Below are 21,801 nucleotides of genomic sequence, written 5' to 3'. Positions count from 1 at the left end.
CTCATTCGAAAGTTACTTCTAGGCTTTGCCATGGATTATTTTCACCTGTGCAGGACTATAATGCTTAAAATTCATAGGATCTATGTGCTTCTGTTACAATATTTCCATTGCTACTACTACTGCACAAACTTTTTTACTTAAGACTGAATATGGGTGGGCCAATAGGGTAGACACATTTGCTTTTTTTTTTGGATACTTTATATGACCAATACAGTCAGCTTAACTTGTGAATTATTTCTCTTTATGTTCTTTTTAATGCCTATATTTCAAATTCTTACATTCATGTTCTTAATCTGACTACCTGCAAACATGTTGCAGTTAATCATTCGAGATGTATACTGAACCTTGACCTACTTGCTTCATTAAATAATGAAAACAGACACAAAAGGGGGGAGGAAGGCCATGCTTTATAAGTCCCTGAAGTTAGCCACAGATCAGTAATTGTCCAGATTGTTAAGATGCCAGAATGGACATAAAGGCAGGAATACAACCTTTCTAACACACACACACACATGCATACACATAAAATATAGCTGTGTTATTGGAATACTCCCACATTTCATTTATGATTCAAACCCTTCTTTGACAGATCTGGTTACAAGGTGAATACAGTGAAAGCTTGTTTTAAATAATACACCCCATGGCATGTACATTTTTAACAAATCATAGATATAAAATATAAATAACATAATGCTAATCAAACCATGCTTTTTTACTGTGTCCATTTCTGCAATTATTTGTCATGTGAAAGTTTTAAGTTTTAATTGAGAAATCAGGTTCTTCCTTGATAATGGTTGAAATGATGTAATGGGCAATTTAGTACAAGTTGTTGGACTTCAAGCATATTTTTACAGGTGGTTGTTTTAATCACCCAGGAAATACAACATTAATGTTCAAAGCGTTGCAGATTTTAAACACACCTAATTTTCTGCTACAAATTGCAGATATTTTAAGTGATCTAAATGGTGCATCATTTCCTTACTGTGGCTACTGGATATATGGTTCCACATTTACTTACTAGGATCGCATAAGAAAGCAGGAAAGACGCAATTTCTTACGCAATGTGCTTGTGTGTTGAAGTATTTCTTCTTTTCATTAAAATATATTGGTGGCACTCTGCGTTATAGGTAAGCTATCTTCATTACAGCAGGGTGATTAACTGAATAATTAATTTTATGTTGGACTCCAAAGCGTGCCTGTATTTAAGGAAAACACTATTTGCCAACTGATCTGCAAGTCACACCATCTCCAGTACAATCGCTCCAAGTCATCCACGCGTCAATACTGCCTTGTTTCTGGATTACAATGGATCCATTGACTGCTTATTTAATTTAAACAGCAGGACTGTTGTTTTAGTTTATTGCAAGGGTTACAGTGTGAAACTATTTCCTTTTGGACTGCTCGATTAGTCTGTGATGCATGCAGCTGAGGTCCTTCTAGCTCAAGAATGAATGAAACCATAAAGTATTTTTAAGTAATAAGGTACGAGATCCTTCAAGCCCAAACTTCCAGGGTTAAATGCAAGCAGCTCTCGCGTGTTATGAATATAATGTGCAGTAGACACAACCACAGAGTCACGAACAATTTCTTAGCAATTAAATTTCTAGTAAGACAGCTTACTAAAATAATCATGATACCAACCAACTTGTGATATATTCAAAAATATATGTCATTTACCGCAGGTGATGGTTTCTACAACTTCCACACATAAGAAGTGAGGGCACTTACAATAACAGTACAAGCTTGGTACTGATACACGTACACACACACACGCACACACGCGGTAAGCACTGACAACAAATGTGCTGTATGCCTCTGAGTCTGCAGTTACCAAAGCCTTTTTGAGGAGCTCCTTACAGACACATTCACACTACCGTAGACGTGCTACTTGCTGGTAATCAGTGCGCCAGATCTCTTGCCTTTTTTGATTATTTTATTCCATCCTCCCGAGCCCTGTGTTGCTGCTGCTGTTTTAAACGTTGTTGTCTGGTGCGGGTCCCCCACAGCGCTGGGCTTCACCGCCCGACGCCCGGTAGGAGGCGTGTCTCATCTGCAGTCCTCAGGTTGAGAAATCCCTGGCTCGCAAATGTGAAGTGCGCAGCACTGAAGAATTGGGAGAGCACTTTCCCTGTAACCACACGCAGTTCAGACCCGTCTGCCTTTTTCAATAGAGCAGGTAAGAATTCCGTTTTCGTATGATGCTAAATAGAAAAGTCATAAAATAAATAATAGTCGGGCAGTTGTCGACACAAGAAAAAGTGCCTCGACTGTTTTAGGTGAAATATATATAGCAAAAAAGTTTAAGTGGAACAATATATGGGATAGCTTTTTTGCCTTGCATTCCCAGTGAAACAATAGTAATACAACCAAAACACTGTGCAATTCAACAGTATAGCACATGATATGTTTGCAGTGGCACTCAAATGCCGAGTGGATAGCATTTTTTTCTTTTAAGCAACCACATCAATAGAGAGGCTCAGTGCCGCACTTCGGGTCTTTAGGCTGGTTATGGGCTACTGGTGAAGTGGGTGGTAGATGCTATTGTATTATTCTTAATATAGTGCGTTACAGCACACGATATGATCCGCTGACCCACATGCCGATAATATTTTTCAATTACTATAAACCTTCTACTGTCAGAATGTACATTCAACATCAGTGAGACTTGCTTTTTGGCTGTAGTAGTTGGTGTAGAGGAATAACAGTAAGAATTCATAAGGATAAACTAGAAGAGTAATGCCTCGGTTTTGCAGCATGATACCAGCTATGATTCACCTGTTAAAGTCAGTCGTGGGGTTTAAAGTCAAGCATAGGTTCATACGATATTTTTTCAGCCTACATTTGAAGAGATAACAGGCATGCTGCAAAGGTACCTAATTGCCACAGAGAGTTACATATGGTGTGTCCTGCTAGTCTAAATTATGTTATTTTGAAGACTATTTCTGGTATAATATTGTCGTCTGTAGTCTTATAACTGCCTTTTTAAACAGTGAAGGATGATTCTGTATAATCCTAAAAGCAATACGCGATGCATAGAGTCCAGGCACAGAGCTGCCTTTAAGCTGTTCGTCTTACAACATGATGAGCAATGGGCTACCGACAAGTCTACCACCATACGAAAAAAGTTAATTTGTCACACACAGATTCTTTAAATAGAATGCGGATCTTCCTTCAGTAATAAAAAAATTATTCTCATATTACACTGTAATTACTCATATATTTTCTGGAAACTGTGCAAAACATGTTGTTGAATGAACAGTAGAAACGCAGCCGGGTAGATACAGATATAAGGAGGCAACGGTGACTGTTCTTTGTGCTCACGTGTGTGTGTGTGTGTGTGTGTGTGTGTGTGTGTGTGTGTGTGTGTGTGTGTGTCAGAGGCAATAAGGGTGGAAACAGAGAACTATTGCTGTTTGGTACATACTTACTCAGTTACAAAAATAAGAAAGACTTAATTTCTCGCTTCGTAAAAGTACTAGCTTTTAAACCTTTTTAATAAACAAAGGGAAAGAGTAATAAAGCCCAAGTTTTATGTTAAAGTGGTCCATTTTTGCAGCACCACTGGAATAAATATTTTAGCACCAAGCATGACAGTGCATGACCCTACACAAGAAAGCAAACAAGGCATTTCCATGTCTGTCTAATCTCTCCCTCTCTCTCTCTCACACACACACACACACAAGCATTCCTTGTGTATAAAATTGCCACCCTTACAGACACAGTGAGAACCTGCATTCCAGTCATAAAGATATTCAAAAGTGAGAAGGGGTATTTGTGAAATGTGTAGAGTATTCAAATACCCATTAACAATTGGTGCCGTACACGGTTTACCCTCCCCACAAAATAATTTAAATCAAAGCTTTCAGATATAAAGCAAAACGCCAAAGGCTCCCGTTGTGGCTTGGTAAAAGGAGTCTTTGATCCTAGTAGAACAGGCAAGCTATTTAAATTGCCTGCCACACCTTATAACTCCAAGCTCAGATACATGTATTAATGCTTAGCCTGGAAACTAGGTTTTTAACTTTTAACACCTCTGAAGGCAGTCCAAAGAAAATAATAAAAATCGTAATTTGCATTGCTTGCAGTTATAACATGTAATTGGTGACACTATATTTCCCCGAAAATACGAGATGGAAAATGAACCTTATCACAATGCACCAAAAGTAATTTGCTGCTGTCTGTTAAGACCCCCGCGACTATAACACAATCTCTTCATATACTTTGCACATATTATTTTTACGCATCAGATTTACCCCCATTGCAACAATTAAGCCCGTATTTAAATCTACCTATATTAACTTTTGATTATTAGCGTTCTCCCAGTTATATCAAAAGAACACGCACCCTCCCTGTTCCATTAATTTAATTACTGTGACCAAAATACCCATGTTATGTCAGTTGTGTGTGTTGGGGGGGGGGGGGGGCACTCGTTACATTTTCAAAATAAAGACAAATGGTTGAACAGTGGTCAGGTTTCATTCTGAAACACAGTTAAAGAAGCAAAATGCATATACCTTAAAAAACTATTTTTCTTTTTTTCTTTTAAAAATAAAATCATTTTGTGTGCAACGAGGATGTGTGGAGCTGGTAACCAGAAGTTTGCACTCCTCGCTCTCGCAGAGCTTTGTATCTTGATTGGAGGCAGCTGTATATAAAGGTGCTGTCTGTGGTACTGAAATCAATTATCTGGTATATTCTCAATCTGAAGACATGCAAGCTTGACACTTAAAAAGAATTAAACTCCAGAGCAACAAAGGAAAACGAAGTAAATAAAGTTAGGCAATGGCACCCAAGTCAAAAAATATTGCCCCAAAGAAATTAATAAGGACCATTAGTACGAATACTGTCTTGTCATTTTGATAATGGAAAATAAGTTCATTAAAAAGCCATCAACACAATGACAGGGGTTCCCCAGCCACTGTCATGTGGTACACATATTGTTGTTCTCACTTGTTCCTCTCACTGCATTGACTTTGCATAATCACTCCCCAAAATCATTATTATTTGACGCAGATTTAGGAAAGTAGTGTTTTGACTTGCTGTGCTACGCATCATTGGTATTAAAGGCTATGTTAGCACACTGACATAATAGTGTAAGCATAATACATCTGCTATACACTAATAATGAATGCATTGCATATGGGCGTGTACCACTGCCTGATACACCCAAAATCTTTTAACCTTTCATTCAGAGGGCCGATATACCAAACTTGAACGGAAGGCGTCGCCGAAAATAATTGTCTCAGACACCATGCTTTCATCATTATGAATTCACGTGTCTGTGTAACTCATTACTTTATGCAACTGTTGACAAGTTGTGTACCCTCAATGTCCACGCAGCTGACAATCAGGCAACTAATACACTGGAAATGCCTTCAACTAATATGGTAGGGAGATACGAGGTGCAGCTACTTGTTTTACTTTGGACATGAGGACATGCTAGAAATTTTGTAGCAGCCCACGCAAAATAGGGATCAAGTGGCTACAAATATGTGGAGGGAAATTGCTGAGTCACGGAACTGTGTAGTTCTTAAGATGTAATTATCATTTTTTTCTGTATCATAAGGTTCCACGCATTCATGTCTACATAAACATCTGAACTCGCTTGAAGTCATTATATACCTGTGCTGAGAAACAACTAACTCTTTATGCTTGACAGACCTCTCAAGTGTCTTTATTTTGGAGGAAAGTTTCTGTTTTCAGATCTGATTTAAGATGTTTCAGTTATTGGGGGTATGTCCATGTTTTCAGGCTTGATTCACCCCTTCGCACAATTTTCTGAATCCCCATCATCACGTGTGATTTTTTTGAAGTTGTCTAGTACACAGAAAAAGGCACTGCACGACTGATATACTTGTGACAATAATTTAAAGAAAGAAGACACACATCTTACAGCTCCCTTTTCTAAAGCAAAAAAAATGACCTTGTGTAATGGTATAATTTTGAAATACAGTTTGTCAAAGTCTACATGTTTTAAACTTTCTCTTTGATAACCTGATATTTTCATTAATTTTTGGAAATCTGTTTTATAAGCATTCTTTTCTGTGTAGTATCCCACGTTCCTACCGGAAGCAAGAAGAGTTATGTGCTATTTGGCATTCAGAATTTATGCTAATTAAATGTCAAGATTTTTGGCTGAATATTCCTATTTTTCAAGGGCCTTTGTTCCTGTTTCAATCTTTGCAGGTTGAGAGGTGTTATATTCTGTACCTCTGCTGTCTACACTACAGAAACCACACATGTTTATGGCTGTCTCCAGTGTAGTATACCAGGCCGGGACAGGTAGCATTGGAAGAGTAATCATTTTAGAAGAAAGGCATGTATTCTTGTTTGGTAATGATGAAATGGCAAAAGTAATCTCATCAAATATTAACTACAATTAGCCTGATTTTTTTTCATCTTGAGTGGTGGCAGCAGCATCTCTGCGTTTTACTTAGAGACAAAACAACATACAATAATTTACACCAAATCTGTCATTTAAGTTTTGCAACAGTACAGCTGGAGATTGCACAGCTCAATGCAATGAGAATCTATTATTTCACATTTTTGAAAATGTGTGTACGTAATAAAACGGGCGCACTACAGGTGTACAAACCTACTCACACGTACACCCAACTAACTAGGGTGACAGAGACTTTCCCACAACTCTTTAGTGAAGCAGTTTTAATTAACGAGTCTTAATTAACATAATGAAAGACTCTGATGTTGCCTGTTTAAGAAATGGGGAACAAACACATGGGTGAAACAGGTTTTGTGGACCTCAGCCATAAATGTACGTTTGTGCCTTCATCCGCCTTCTCTCGATTCAGCTGTAGTTACATTGTAAGAAATATTCACTCCAAGTGATGAATTTAACAGCGAGTCAATGGTCTATCAGCGTAAACCACAATCCCTGCTTACACTTGGGAAGACCTGCATACACCTGGCTGCGTTGCTACTAATACCAATATCCGCAGCAGAGAGGTCTGTTTGTTACATAAAGTCTGTGTCAGTATCCCTGAGTATCATAAGCACATTATTTAAAGTACAAACAAGGGATGCTGTGGTCTATAGTAACATAACAGGTGTTGTAGATGCCAAGAATAATCCACGGCAATGAATAAGGGCCCTCCTTATCAACTAAGTACAGGCAGTAAATGTATTAAGAAACGGGGATGGGGGCAAATGCTAACTTGTAACACTGATTGAAATGCATGGAACATCTCTTTCTCTGGAAAATTGCACACAAGCACGACTGTGCAGTTCTCTACGTGCAGCAGCTAGTTGCATTTCTCCCTGATCTAACATACTTCCTAAAATTCACGTAGAACTTTTACTTTTGTCTACAGATGGCAGTCGCAAGTGTGTAGTTTGCGCACACATAGAATACACATTTACAAACACGGCGTGTATGTGTGGAGGGTTGCATTGTAAAAAAAAAAAAAAATATATATATATATATATATATATAGACGGATTTATACACCTACACATGCACGCGTGCGCGCACGCACACACACAAAGATGCAAGCGCACAATGATTTAGATACATACAGAAACATGTAGACACATATACACACAACTTCTGTTGCTGCCAAGTTTAAGGAATAGATAGACAGATATGTAGACAGACAGATAAAACGATAAAGATATTTTTCCTTAAACTATACAGTGAAAGAAGTTCTTTACACACATTCACAAAACAAACACTTTTATTAATATTTAAGGCTATTGGTCCTGATACAGTCAAATGCATCCACAGATCCTTAATTACAGTGTGAAAACAAGTCCACTATCATAATTCTATCTGAAGCAAAGTGATTTCGACTGGGGAAGCCTGCAATTAAAATTCACCGATTGATTTTATAGATACTGTTCTCTGCATTCTCACTTCAGGCTAGTCTTACTGAAAGAAACAGGGTTACATCGTGCGCGTCAATAAATCTTATCGTGGAATTAGTAAATAAAAACGAGAAAGAATGGGGGACTGGGGCACAGTGCACGATATAGGGAACCTGTGAATGATTTCTGGCACTCGGCCTGGGAAGAGAGCAGCTATCTCAGTTTGTCTCACTTAATGTAGGCTCCACGTCAGAAGCTGTACGGCAGTGCAGTAGAATGATACAACAGCAAAACCACAGGCAGGGTGTAGTGTCTGCACATCCACTGTTATTGTGTGTTGTCTCGCTGTTTGCACAAGCAGGATTTCGTTCTGATCATTTCTTTTTTTCCCCAAAGGGTCGTAGCAGGAACAGCGATCTTGGATTTCACACGGATTCTCCGAGACAAACATGGATGTCCCACCATTCTTTGCAGCTGAAGGTTGCTCCTTGGCGCAGTGAATGAAGAACATGCAGGGATTGCTAATGGGTTTTCGAAGCATATACTCTGTTCTCTCCGTGACCATGCCGTGATCCTGTCTGTGGGCCATCAGCCTGTATACTGTCATTTGTACCTTACTACGGAACCTGACGACTTAAGGGGGGAACCTGCAGTTTGTAAACACAAGAAACACAATGAAGATTATTTTCCATAGTCTAAGTATTGCAATCTTCTGGAGCAGCACTAGACTTCTTCTATGTTTATTGTGGATTGGATATTCTCACGGAATGCATGTTTTGCGATTTGGTAAGATTTTACAACACTTTTACTCAATTTGGATGCATTGTCAGTGAAGCTAAGCTAGAGTCACTGATTACAGCCAGCATGTCTGGGGTTAGGATGCTATAACATTTCATGTTAACATTTGAAGCTACAAACTTGAATTATCAGGTTGTCGCAACGTATAATATGTTCTTAGTCTATATCACACGTGTTCACATTGGCTGCATGAGGGTGGTTATCTGTCACTAGATTACTTAACAAATTTGCTCAACCACTTTCGGATTGTATAAAAACACTGGTTTCTTGTCGTCAAAACACGGGGACGGAACGGACTGAGGTTTCCTGGGTAATATTTGCAAGTGACAGTTTAGTTTCAAATTCTCATGAAATTATCAATTCTACATAACATATTGAACTTAACTGTGCAAACACAGTGTTGGAAAGGCGATACTAGAGATCTACATGACTATTTAGGTGTACCCCACTACGTACAAGCCAGGAAATTGTACATATGCCCAAGTTCTTCTTGCGAAGGGCGTCTGATTGAAGCAACAAGGCCAGTCTTCTCAGACTTCAGTGTAGGAAGCATAGGGCTGACAGTTATGATAGGGCACTTATTATATTCAGACGACTTGGTGACGTCATTGGTGTAGTTGTGAAGTCCATACTGTTTAAACTTCAACCAAACATTATGTTCACACTGTGGGATACAATACATTGACAAGATGTTTAATAAACTAACTAACTAAATGTAACAGTGGTTCAACTGATATAGACTATACTGCAAGTTAATCAGCTAGGTGCCCGGTTTCATAGTGTATATGTGTATACCTGGTGTGTGTGTGTGTGTGTGTGTGTGTGTGTGCGCGCGCGCATGTAATCACACACACACACACACACACACACACACTCAATGACCGGTTAGTTTAAGGCTAATTTCAGGTTAATATACACAGAAAGTGTCGCTGCACTAGTAAAAAATATTCTGCTAGCTATACTAACGTTATTTAGCACGTTAGGGACCGGGAATGGAAATCACTTCTGGAAATCCTAATATTGCAAGTACCGATGTTACATCCCACAGTTTAAAACTTCAGGTTTTCTTACTGTGCCGAAATTTGACATATTGAACAACAAAAAATACTAGGAAATCCATTGTATTGTAAAACATGAACTTCAGTCTTCAGGTACCTAAATATGAAGCAACTCACTTGAAACAGTGTTCATTTATGGAGTTCAGAATAATTAGTAAAAGCAAAGAGCAGTTTTAAAAGAAAGTGATTGTTTACAGGTGGGGTTGAATTAATCCAGGCAATCACTCAGTAAAGGGTTTTAATCATATTTTAATGTGGTGCTTGTGGCTCACTGATGCTAGCCACCATCTTTAAACACTCTCTCACATACAGCCCCCACACAGACAGAGACAAACACCCCACACCCACATATTCACACACGCACACCCAATTTGTGTGTGAGAGTGGGAGGCAGTACTAAAGTTATTACCTTTTTAAATGCTCAAAGTGGAACTTTTTTTATGGAAACACATGAGAATTCGCAGGGCAAACAATACCCACAGCTTGCACAAGGGACTGGATTTCACTTTTGTGCCAAAATAAAAGTTCTGTGTGTAGATATAAGTTGTCCTCTGCACTGTTTCAAAAGCAAAATGAGTCTTTTCTGCATATATTACTGGACATTTAGGAAATATTTGGTCTTGAAGATTTGATTAGTACTCACCTAACCATGTTTTGAGTTGGCGCCTCTATTTCCCCATAGGAGTTTGACAAGTCTGCCCTAGATGTTGTGAACGGGCACACAACTATCTTTCCGAGTCGTAGTGTTGCATCAGTTGTGTGTTCGCAGAGACAAGTTGGAGTCCAAATCTTCTGTATCACACGCTTGTCTGGTCTCATTTGCAACTGTAAACCAAATTAAGTTCAGTGTTAATTCATTAACAATGGAGTATTCCACAGGATCAACTAGAATGGATGATCTGCTTTTTTGTACTTTATCATATAGCTGAGGGTAGAGCGTGCTTTCTTGTAAGTTTCTTTAGATTTTTAGACAACTAAGGTGAAGTTGAGACATTTTTGTTAATACCCCTTTCAGATACTGTCCAGTACATGTGACACTGATATGATCTTCTGTCCACACCTGATTTTATGGCGTGCCATGTTTTTATTCTAGATAGTAGTTTACAGATAATTTCTAGTTCTTTTGGGAGGTGGTTAAACAACTAATACAATGGCTGCTGTGACAGTGAATTATTACTGTTAGACTTTGAATGAACTCTTACTAACTGTGGGTAATAAGGACCCAGTGCCACATACAATTCTTCAAACGTACACATACCTAATGGTCTAACCATTTGTAATGCTGTTATGCCTGAGTGACCCAAGAGGACTTTCAGAAGAGTAAGGGCAGACATAAGAAATTTGCTATGTGCTTCAGCATTCTCTTTCACACAAGGAAGCAATCCCACTCATTTACTGAAGACAGTGTTTGGGAGACGGAGTGCAAAATGTCAGCCAGTACTCAACTACTTATTTCCCTCTCTGCTTGTGTTACTTTTGGACACTGTGCAGTTAAAAGTATTCTCCCCTGCCTGTTTAAACTTTTTCATGGTAGAAAATTAAATCAGACTTAGTTAATTCTGCTTATACTTGCCCTTTCTGTCTCCCGCCCTTTGGTCTATGTCTTTTTCTCTGATGTCTGGCATACAAATATGAAGAAATACAGTCTCTCTCTCTCTCACACACACACACTTTTTTAAAAAGTAAGTTAGGCAATGTTAGCCTTATCATTGTACCCTTCAGTATAATTGCAGTAGAACATTAGATTCTAATAGTGACCTTATAATTTACAATCTACAGCCATTTGTGGTACAGACTGATTATAAACTAATTAGCCTCACAAGTTTGGCTAGTAACTTCATGATGCCAGTATACATATCTTTGGTATGTTATATGGAGAGATAGGTAGATAGATGTACAGACTGACTGACGGATGGATACTCTGTTCTTGAAATTTTTCTCTCTGTCCTCACTTTCAGAAGTGCTGATCTTTGTTACAATACCATTATATATGGCTAATGGCAGCAGTTCTAGGAGCTTCCTATTTAACAGGCAGACTGCGTCTCAAGTTTTGCTGGCACCATGGCAACAATGGAGCGCCTCAGAGAAACGCAGAATTGATTCTCATTGTCCTTCTATTAATGGACTCGTGGTATTTTGATAGCTCCCCTTATATGGCTGCTTTAGTGCAGTGTTTTTTTAGTGTCATTACTGGATAAAAGGGAAGAAGCACCCAAGATGGATAGCAAAAATAACGCTCTAGTTGGTTACAATCTAGCATGAATTTATTATACAGATTTGGTCTGATGAAGCTGCAGCCGCGACAGTGGTTACTATGCGCTCTTTAACGTTTTACGTACCATTGTTGATGCTTTCTCTGCAACGGCAGCAGATTCGACCTTGTAGCCTTTTTAACATCAACAGTTTGTTTAGAATAGGCAGACTGAGCGGTGATTTACATAATCATTTCGTTATAACATCACGGCATGCTTATTACAAAAGTTGGGCCGTTGAGATATGTTTGACAATGGAAAATAGAAGTAGTCAATTGCACTTACACACACCCCACACTCTGTTTTCAAAGATAAGCCCTACTCGCCCTCCGGTTTCATTCCCACTCGAGTTGCTTTCCGTTTGCATTATTTTTCAATGGTTTTACAGATTACTGCCAGGAACTGCAGTTTCGTCCCATGTAGCAGGCAGACTGATTGGCGGAGTAACATTTTTCCTTTCCTTTGTGAAGGTGGATGGGGATTGTATGTTCCCTTGAATGAAGCGGGGAAGGTAAAGGAGGCAGTGTGTTTTCCCTCTAATGAAGCAGAGCTGCCTTGCGATCTTTGTTTCCGGGATAAGTTCCAGCGACCCCCCCCCCCCACGACTTGGTAGAAAGAGAGTACAGAAAATAGATGAACACGTGATTCTTACAACATAAACTAGTGGCTACATTCTTTTGGTTAATCATTTTTATTCCAAAGTCTTGCTGTGATATAACTAATTGTACACATTTTCACAAAGACGCACGGAATCAGGCTCAGCTTCAATGGTGTCTTTACACTGCCAATGTTCTCATCTTCACGACTTCCTGTAAACGGTGAAGCTAATAAACACATGCAAGCTACTCAGCTTGGAATATCATAATTTCAGTTGTTTTTTTAGCTTTTTTAATTAAATTTAATTCTATTTATTTACCATACTACACTATATTTGTAAATATTAAATATTTCAAATATATTAAATAGGTTTGAAAGACAAATAAATGTAATAGAGACACTGCTGACACAGGCTTTAGAGCAACTTCTATTACCACACGCCTCTAATGACCTTTTGCATTTTATCAGATTTTTCCTCAGGATGTTTGAAAAAGCAATAGCACAAACCTCCGGCCAGTTAAAGAAAGTTCAGGACCAAGGTCAGCGCCAAAAAAAAAAAAAAAAAAAAAAAACACGGAAGAAGAATAAGCAGGCTAATGATTAGCCGTTGTCTTTTTTTAAATACCACGACACATGCACATTTCAACTCATGTTTTCATTTATTGGTCTTCGCCTCTATATACTCATCACAGTGTTAGTTTCCTTTTCATTCTATGTGCATACTTTTCAATTGTTTTGTAGTTTCTGTTAATGCATAGTAGGAAAACATGCGAACACGCCATTAAAAAGGTAGTTTTGTTGAATAGCATTAGTGTAGTCATTCATTGTATCATGAAGTTACAAAGCGACAACTTAGAGGGTTTGCTGAAAACATTTTATGGCAATTTCTGAGTGCAATGATTTAATCAGAATTTAAACACAAAGGTCATTATTGCAGTTTCCTCTTGACCTTTAAGAGGCTAACTTGGAGTGCAAAAGCTGTCAAAACCTGTCAGAGTCATTATAATGCATAAACCAAAATAAGTAGGGTTGTCACCTTTGCAAAAGTAATTTTTTTTACAGAAATCAGTCTTTTTGCAGGACAAACTACACCTACAACGGTGGAAGTGGTTGAGCTTTACTTTTTTTTGACAAATAAAAACATACATTTGCAGCATTTTGTATAATTTGCATTGTTTCATGCAATACTCCCGTGCTTCAAATATAAAATAATTGTTTATGCCAATACCAGAGAAAATATTTTGTCCCAAAAATCTCAGGATATTTGAAATTATTCACGTTTTTTTCCCTGCAGGGCGCACATGCCTGACCAGAAACTGAACTGCCTAAAAAGGGGCAGGTGGTAACCCTAAAAAGTAAGGTCAGATGCTGTCATGACGACAATTCTGTTGACAGCAGTAGGCAACCTCAGGCACCACTTTTCAAGCACAAGTAATCAATGCAGTAGTTAATAGCATAAAAAGTTCATCCTTTGAGCGTCCCCCCCCCCCCTCACACGCACACACTACCCTCATTCATGAAGTCCTCTTCCCCCGTAAAGATGATGATAATTTAGACAGTGAAGTGACAGATTTAATGCTGAAACACTATGCTTTTTGCCCTTAACATGTGCCTCTGCATTTAATCAAGAATGGCGTTTTCCTTTTTTGAAATACTGAAAGTTCATGTGCTATTTCATTCAAAAGTAAGTGTCACTTGCTCTTAACTAGTAACTGGAAATGGTACATTTGTCTTCACATTGTTTTATCATGATGTTATCCCAATGTCAGATGTTGCAGAAAATACTGGATGAAGAGGATAAGGTTAAAAACACCTAGAAGGAATTGACGTGAAGTATTGCTATTGACTACTTCAGATTAAACACAAGAGTAAGATTTCAATTTGATATAGTCACAGCCCTTCCTGTTTTCTTTGCTGGTTCTGCTGACAATTCTGTAAGGTAATTAAATTGGTTGATTGAAGTCCCCGTGGTCATGGGGCGATAAAGACCATTTGGATTTAATGGAATTTAGAAACAACATAGGACTGCACACAGTTCTTATGAAACAAGAATTTTAATGACACATTCATGCTGCTGACTAAATAGAACGTCCTGGACAAGTTTAATTGAAAGGGCAAATGAGATTATTGGTATAGAGTTTCCCTAAGACTAGATAGGAGAATTAAAATAATCCTTTAAAGAGACTCATTATTGCCTTATCAAGATAAATGCCAGTTTTCATTTGAATGTGTCGATTGTTTCATACTTGACTTACATCAAGCATGGCATTTAATAATGTTGTATATTGTAAATCACTTTCTAATGAGTGTCTTCGTATTCCATAATAATTTAACATTAATTCAGATCGACTTCTGTGATAACTGATACATTGTCATACTGCAGTTATTTTATGGATGACAACACTTTACTGATCTGGCCTCCAAATATTGTATTTTGAAATCTCAAAACTAGTTTAGCTTACATATTCTAATCCTTTCTGCTATAAATTTCACATCATTTGTCCGCTGCAGTGGAGTTCAAATGCTTTCATTTATATTTTGAGCAAAATTATAGAAAATCTGTAACCCCAGTTTCAGTGCTGATAGTAACAAAAAGATAATATCTTTCAGATGCCCTTTTTGTTTAATTGCAATCTCTCATTGGTTTGTAACATAGCTACTACCTTTCTGCATGCTACATTAAATACAAGAGTTCCAGTTATGCATGTAAAAGTGTAGGGCAATAGGATGTTAAAGATAATTCATGAGAATGCATGCAGATTACAGCTAAAAAACGGAGGATATCTGGAATCCTTGAAATCCTTGTTTGATCCATCATTCTATACCCCCTCCATACACCCATAAATATTACAAAGCATAGAAGAGCAACCATTTTAGGAAAAATGTTAGCTTTCAGATATGCAGCCACATGGTCACATAGAATAGAAAAATAGCTGTCCTTTCACGTTGAATTCTAGCCCCTATATGCAGACCTAATGAAGATTTATGCAATGGGTAATTATTAAACAAGTTTAATGGCTTATACTGGCATTTTAAAATGTAACAACATTGTGTAGATTTCTTAATATTCTGGGGATTGACTGTTAAACACCACTACATTTTAACAGATGGTACAGAGGGTACATACAGCATTAGTTTTTAACCCGTGAAAAGGCAAATGTGTGACTGTGGGTTTTCCTCTGTTTAAGCCCTGTATGCAAGTATAGATACTGAAGTATTTCTAGGTGTTGTGATTAATCCTGTCAACTTTCCAGTAATCCAGTGCATGAAGGAATATAATGTGTGTGGTTGCTTGCTTTCAGATTGTAATTTATCATGTGAGTTTAATGCTAATTTAATCTTTTTTAAACTACAAAAATGTTAAATAATAATAATAACAACAATAATAATATCCCATGCTTATCAGAGTTCTATTAAAAACATGGAGCAGTGTTACTTTATTATTTAATTATGCTACATGATTTAAATTTTTAATTTCTCCTTTTTTCTAATTGTACCATTTACCATGCATTGGCATGATATATACTTACAATAACACATTCGTAAATGCCAAAGCTATTTTCTGAATTTAATCACTGCAGAGGCATTTTGTTGCTTTGTACGCTTCAGCTAATGTAATCGTACCACTTACTTATATGCAAGACTTCTGGTTGTAACCAATCACATGCAAATAATTAAATTGTTTAGTCAGTAGCACATTAAGATCTTATTAAGACATTCCACCCTATTGATGGGTCTACAAATTTATAGATCTGGACATGTAACTGGATATTAACTGCAATTCATTGAAAAGAGGTCTACACACCAAACTGAAAACAAGAAAGTGAACCCTATTTTGATTGACTTTACAGTTTTCCAAATCTTGAGGGGGAAATAAATAAAAAATGAAAAGATATTTTTATCACGCATATCAAGTGAGTTCTTTTCTTTGACATTTGCTAACCTTAGAATAGAAGAATGTAATATTATTGGTGTGCAGAGACAACATCCCCTTATATAGCAATGCAGGTATATTTCCCTTTAAAAACATATTTTGGTTACTGTTTTTTTCTTCCCTGATGTTGTAAGTCTGTAAATGTTAAGTTCAGCATCCTTCTTTTGGCGTCATTTATATCAGTCTTTTTTTTACCTAACATTTGCTGTTTAACCATTGTAGACTCAAACAAATTAATGCTTCTGCAAGGGTATGAAGGCATGTCTGAGCTTGGAATTCTGAGCAGATGTTTGAGTATGTTGTAAATGTTACAAGACAATACACTGATACTTCAGCATTTGTCAAAACTGCATACCTGTTAGGATAGCAACAACAGAAAAAGCTGCTATAATCTGTGCTGCTAGTGTGCCATGCAGTTTTATTAAATGATGTAGACACTCTGTGATTCATGAATCTGAAGAAATTAAGTTATTTTACAGTACAAGTTGTGTCTTGAAGTGCAAAGTGGCTTTAGCTACTGGCTTATTGAATATATATACTACAACATCCACATTACTCAACAAGGTTAGTGGAGGACTTTCCTGCTTATCATATCATATGTTTACAAGGTTCATTTCCTCCACTGAAAATCTCCAACATTAGGGGGCACTAGTCCTCTGGTTGTGTTGCATAAATGTATGCAAAAGTCATTTTCCACACTAAAATTAAGGGTAGTTGGAGAGACACTGCCATATCCCTATGTAGACTGTCTGAGCCTGCTCCATCCTACTAACCACACCAATTTTGTGATCACTGCATCTTAATGTATGCATGTATTCAGTACAGTTGTGACTGTTTATAATGGGAAATTAATCCTTCTGTGTGCCCTTTTCCAGTAATGGGGTACACATTTGGAATCAGAAAAATGCATTTAAGAAAGCAAATTGCTTGCACATTAGATATGATTAGCAGTTTTACTGTCAAATTAAAAACTTTATAGAGGAAAGGGAATGGGATGAGAGCATTTACATTTAAAGCTGTTCCTTTAATGTGAATTTCTCCACAGATGCTTTGATCAACAAATGCTAGGAACAAAGTGTTGTGCATGAGAAAACATAAGTATATTTTCATCAAATTCGTTCATACCGTAACCAAATATGTTTGGATAATCCAAAAAAGATTCCATCAATGACTCACATGAAAGGCTGTTTCTTCTGTTTTCCAAAAGGCCTGCATTATTTGGTAGGTGTCATAACAGTACTAGAAAGTTAATATAGGAGTCAGCCCAGACAATGTACTTGTCATTCAGCTAGAAGATAGCATGCTGTGATGGATACAAACAGAAAAGATGAGTAAATAGGGATATCTCAGATTACTACATTTATATATCTAACTGTATATAAAAAAAAAAAGATTAGGCGTATTTCAGAATACTCCAGGAATATTCTGCCATCACCCTAGCTGATGAAACTAGAAGAAAGATTGCAGCTAAGATTTTTGGAATTGTACACGGAGATCTGTCATCTGAGTATATTCTCTCTCATCTCACTAGATGGCATGTTTTTGAAAAGTGTACCTTTTCGATACTGAGGAGGGTGGGGAAACTCCCAAAATGACAGTCTTAAGCAAAAAAAAAGTCTAAACTTAAATAAAATCAGAGTAAAAGTGACAGGTCCTTTTAAATTTAAATTCTTCCTGTCTCATTTATAGTACATATGACTGGCTACACCTTAAGGTTCACTAAGGGAGATACTTCAATGATCAAACAGTGTTTTAATGTAAAAATGTCAGTACACATTTTAGTGATGTTGACTTAAACATTCCTGCTATGAAGGGCTGGTAATACTTTAAACAGTCCAGCAGTTAAATGTTATCAAATTAAATACAGATCTTATGCTCTTTTTAATTTCTGAATGGAAGTAAAAGCATGTATTCTTTTTTCTATTTTTATCTTATTTTCAGCTTTCACTGTGCTATTGTTTCCTTCACCTTTGATTTCTTTATAAACAAAATTTAAGGAAATACATTATTTTTATTGTAAATACATCTTGGGGCATTTTTACAGTAATACCCCTTTATAATCTTACATGGATACTTACCATTCCATTGAGGTAATTTTGACATGATACTCACAAACATTATCTCCATACTAGAACAAGTTGTGACTTTTTAAAATATAGTTGTTGTTGTTTAGGGTAAAATTTGAAGTGTTTGAGGAAAGTAAGCATTCCTGCATATGTCACACAATTGCTTCTGTTATTTTTGTATTTCAAGAAATCAGGGTAAATGAAATACCTTTCTCTTTATCAAGATTGACCTTTATTTTTGTTTTATAATTAATAGAGTCCGATTTTGTATCTTAGCTAGGCTCAGTAGTCAATTGGACTGCTGATTAAAATGCCTTTCATTTTATATTACAGAAATACCACTTTTCAGAGCAATAGTCAAAACTTACAATCCTATAACTGCACTGGTATAACCAGAAATTCCAATTTTATGCTAATCTCTTCCACTGTTGTCCACACGGCCACCTGGCATTTATAAATATGTAAATCTCTGTAAATGTTGCCTTGATAGAGGTAAAATTATTTGCAACTTATTTGTAGCTGGTACTCCTTACCATTATAAAAATGGTTATTTTAGAGGAGCATTCTTATCTATAAGCAAGGTGTCTTGTGATCTGTGCTGCAGATTTTAGCTTCAGCAGTGTTAGATGCTTTGGTCTCTGTTTTTGAGACATGCTCAGAAAGAATCCATGTCCACTTTAGGACTCTGGTGTATGGCTGGCTACATGCTTGAATGAATCATGGCTTTGTGTAGATTGTTTAAGTCATAACATTTTATCAGTCATGCATACTTTATATGATTGGCTATAGTCTATACCTATCATTAATTGTATTAGTATAAGACAGAAATATTATTTGTTTTCCATTTCTGAGTATCACGATTTTCAAGTTAAGGATTAATTTTTTTTGCTCCTTGCTCCCTATCAAAAGTAGCATAAATATCTATTTGTTGTTACTATTTGTTATCACGGCCATGTTTATTTATATATTCCATGCAATTATTTGGCCTACCAGCGGTTTTTGGCATGTTGTAGTGATCATCGTGAGTTCTTTTCTAAGGGGTTATAGCATCCACAGCTCGCTCTGTGAGACAGGGGTTTGGAATGCATGCTGGATAGCAAGTGCCCACTGGTAATGGTGTCATATTCAGGTTTACAATGCTGAGGGGTCCTATGTTTTTATCAGTGGCTCTAGCAGTGCTTCATCCTGAAGAGAAGATATTGGGTTGGGAGGTGATATAATGGTTAAGGTGTTTACCTCTCAGTCACAAATTACAAGGTTTGATACCCATGTTTGAAGGGGAAATTTCCTAGGCTTAAAATGGCCCACAAGGGCAGCTTGCAAGAGTATTTATAAGGGTATAAACTGTTACACTGTATCTATAATCATTTGAATCAAGGTAGGCACTTTGTGTGAGGCAGGTACTGAAGCTGACAACTGATTTCAGTCATTCTGTAGGGAGGATTTATGCTGCTGTATTGAATAAGTCCTGGGTTTCAGTCCCTGGACTGGCACTGAAGATGCTGCTATAACTGGACATGTAGTTGTTTCCTTGGTATATCAGAAGGAGTTCCTGGTCTGGGACTGGGAGAGATTACCTTTCCAACTATGTCTGAGAGTGTCGGTATGATGTGTTGATGATGAATGAGCAAGGCAGCAATGCTATAGTTTGTGTGGGTTTTGCTCCGGGGTCACCCCATTGAGATGCTGGTATCTAACGAGTTTACTGGTTATCAAATTAATTAAAAAATATTGTTAAAATAATCCAAAATCCTAAACAAGTGAACGAATAAGTAGACTTTTTAATGAACAATTCTCATGGAAATGATCGACAAGGACATTGGCAAACTGCATCCTAGTTTGCTTTGTTAAGAGAAAGTCTTTCCTACTTAATCTGGGAGACTTCGTCAGGAGGGTCACTATGGCTATGGATAAGGGGAAAAATGTGCATACTGACTCCCTTGACCTGGCCAAGGCATTTGATATAATATCCCACTAAGGTATTGTTTACAAGCTGTAAGAACTAGACATAAATCCCTACATAACTCACTGGATTTCCATCTGGCTCACAGATAGGACCCAAGAAGTCAGGATCAGTGAGTCCACCTCCACCAAGAGACTGATTACCAGTGGAGTACCTTAGGGGTCTTTGTTTGGTCTGCTCCTGTTTAGCATCTACTTCTCAGAAGTCAAGGTTAATGTCAAAGACCTCTGGTTTAACAAGTTCACAGATGACTGTAAATTGAAGCTCTTATAGATTCCCCTCATGACACCAACATTCTACAAGAGGGTCTAACACAAACAAATGACTGGTTTAAAATCCACAGATTAAAACTCAATGCAAAGAAATACATAATACTGCCCTTTGGGAAAGCATCCACCCAAGTTAATTACTTCATCAATATAACACCCAAAGAGTTCACCCAATATTTAGGAATTTGGGAACATATGTAGACAGTAATCTGGCATTTGACCAACACATAGCCAATATAGTAAGAAAGTCATTCTATGGCTCCCAACACATAAGACATAGTATGGCATCCAGGTCGAAGGAAGAAATAGTACCACTCTACTTAGCCCTTATCAAACCCATCATTATGTACAATGCCCCCTTTGGCAGTAGTTGGAATTCCCTGAAAGGGTCCTTACCTGGATAATCTAGTGTATGAATACCCTGTCTTACACAGATCACCTTAAGGCTCTATCTCTGTACTCAGTCTCCTACAGGTTACTGAGAGGTGATCTATGCATAGCATATAAGACATCCTCAAATTCAGCTCTGATGGATCTCTTGCACAACTGCAAGTCAAATAACACCAAAAACACTAGATCCAAGGTCCTGAACTTTGTTTACAAGATACATCGAACCTGCTGGAGGAACAGAAGTGTGTCAGAAAGGTCCCTTGTGCTCTGGAATAAGCTCCCCATCAATGTGAAGCAGAGGTCATCCCTGACCCTGTACAAAATAAACCTTGATCATTGGATGGGAAATTGCAACTACACCCCCCAGACCTGTCCCCCACGTCTCTGATGGACAGAGGTCAACATTAAGTAAATTAATCCCCAACTAATATTCCTCCCACACATAATCCTTAGCTACCTCTTTAATAATGTACCCAACCATATAAGTGTCTAAGGAACTCGGGGGCAAAACTAGGTTGGGTTGCACAGCTAGGCTTGTAAATACTCTGGTAGTCATTAGCCTAGTATGAACCTAATTTGTGAGGTCTAAAGAAGTTGCAATACAATATTGAAAGTACTCACAAATTGCTCTTTAAGAAATGTATTTATTTATC

The 21,801-nt window shown here is 37.5% G+C and overlaps 1 protein-coding gene across 2 annotated transcripts in view; it reads left to right on the top strand.

Annotated features, from left to right (window-relative positions):
* The first annotated feature begins 383 nt into the window (after positions 1 to 383).
* The window catches only part of GRIK2 (glutamate ionotropic receptor kainate type subunit 2), a 3,358,677-nt gene continuing 3,337,259 nt past the window's right edge, over positions 384 to 21,801 (top strand). The window contains exons 1-2 of one of the 2 annotated variants that reach the window (XM_044064981.1): positions 384 to 2,176; positions 8,218 to 8,607. In XM_044064981.1, the coding sequence (XP_043920916.1) occupies positions 8,496 to 8,607 (112 nt within the window). In that variant the 5' untranslated portion in view covers positions 384 to 2,176; positions 8,218 to 8,495. The remainder of the gene's footprint in view (positions 2,177 to 8,217; positions 8,608 to 21,801) is intronic. The other variant, XM_044064973.1, reaches the window with a different exon arrangement.

Source organism: Protopterus annectens, chromosome 1.part0 (genome assembly GCF_019279795.1).
Source record: "Protopterus annectens isolate FY-2018-M chromosome 1.part0, PAN1.0, whole genome shotgun sequence".
Classification (NCBI taxonomy): Eukaryota; Metazoa; Chordata; order Ceratodontiformes; family Protopteridae; genus Protopterus; species Protopterus annectens.
Note: the sequence above shows the minus strand (reverse complement) of the source record. Positions and strands in the feature narration are given on the sequence as shown.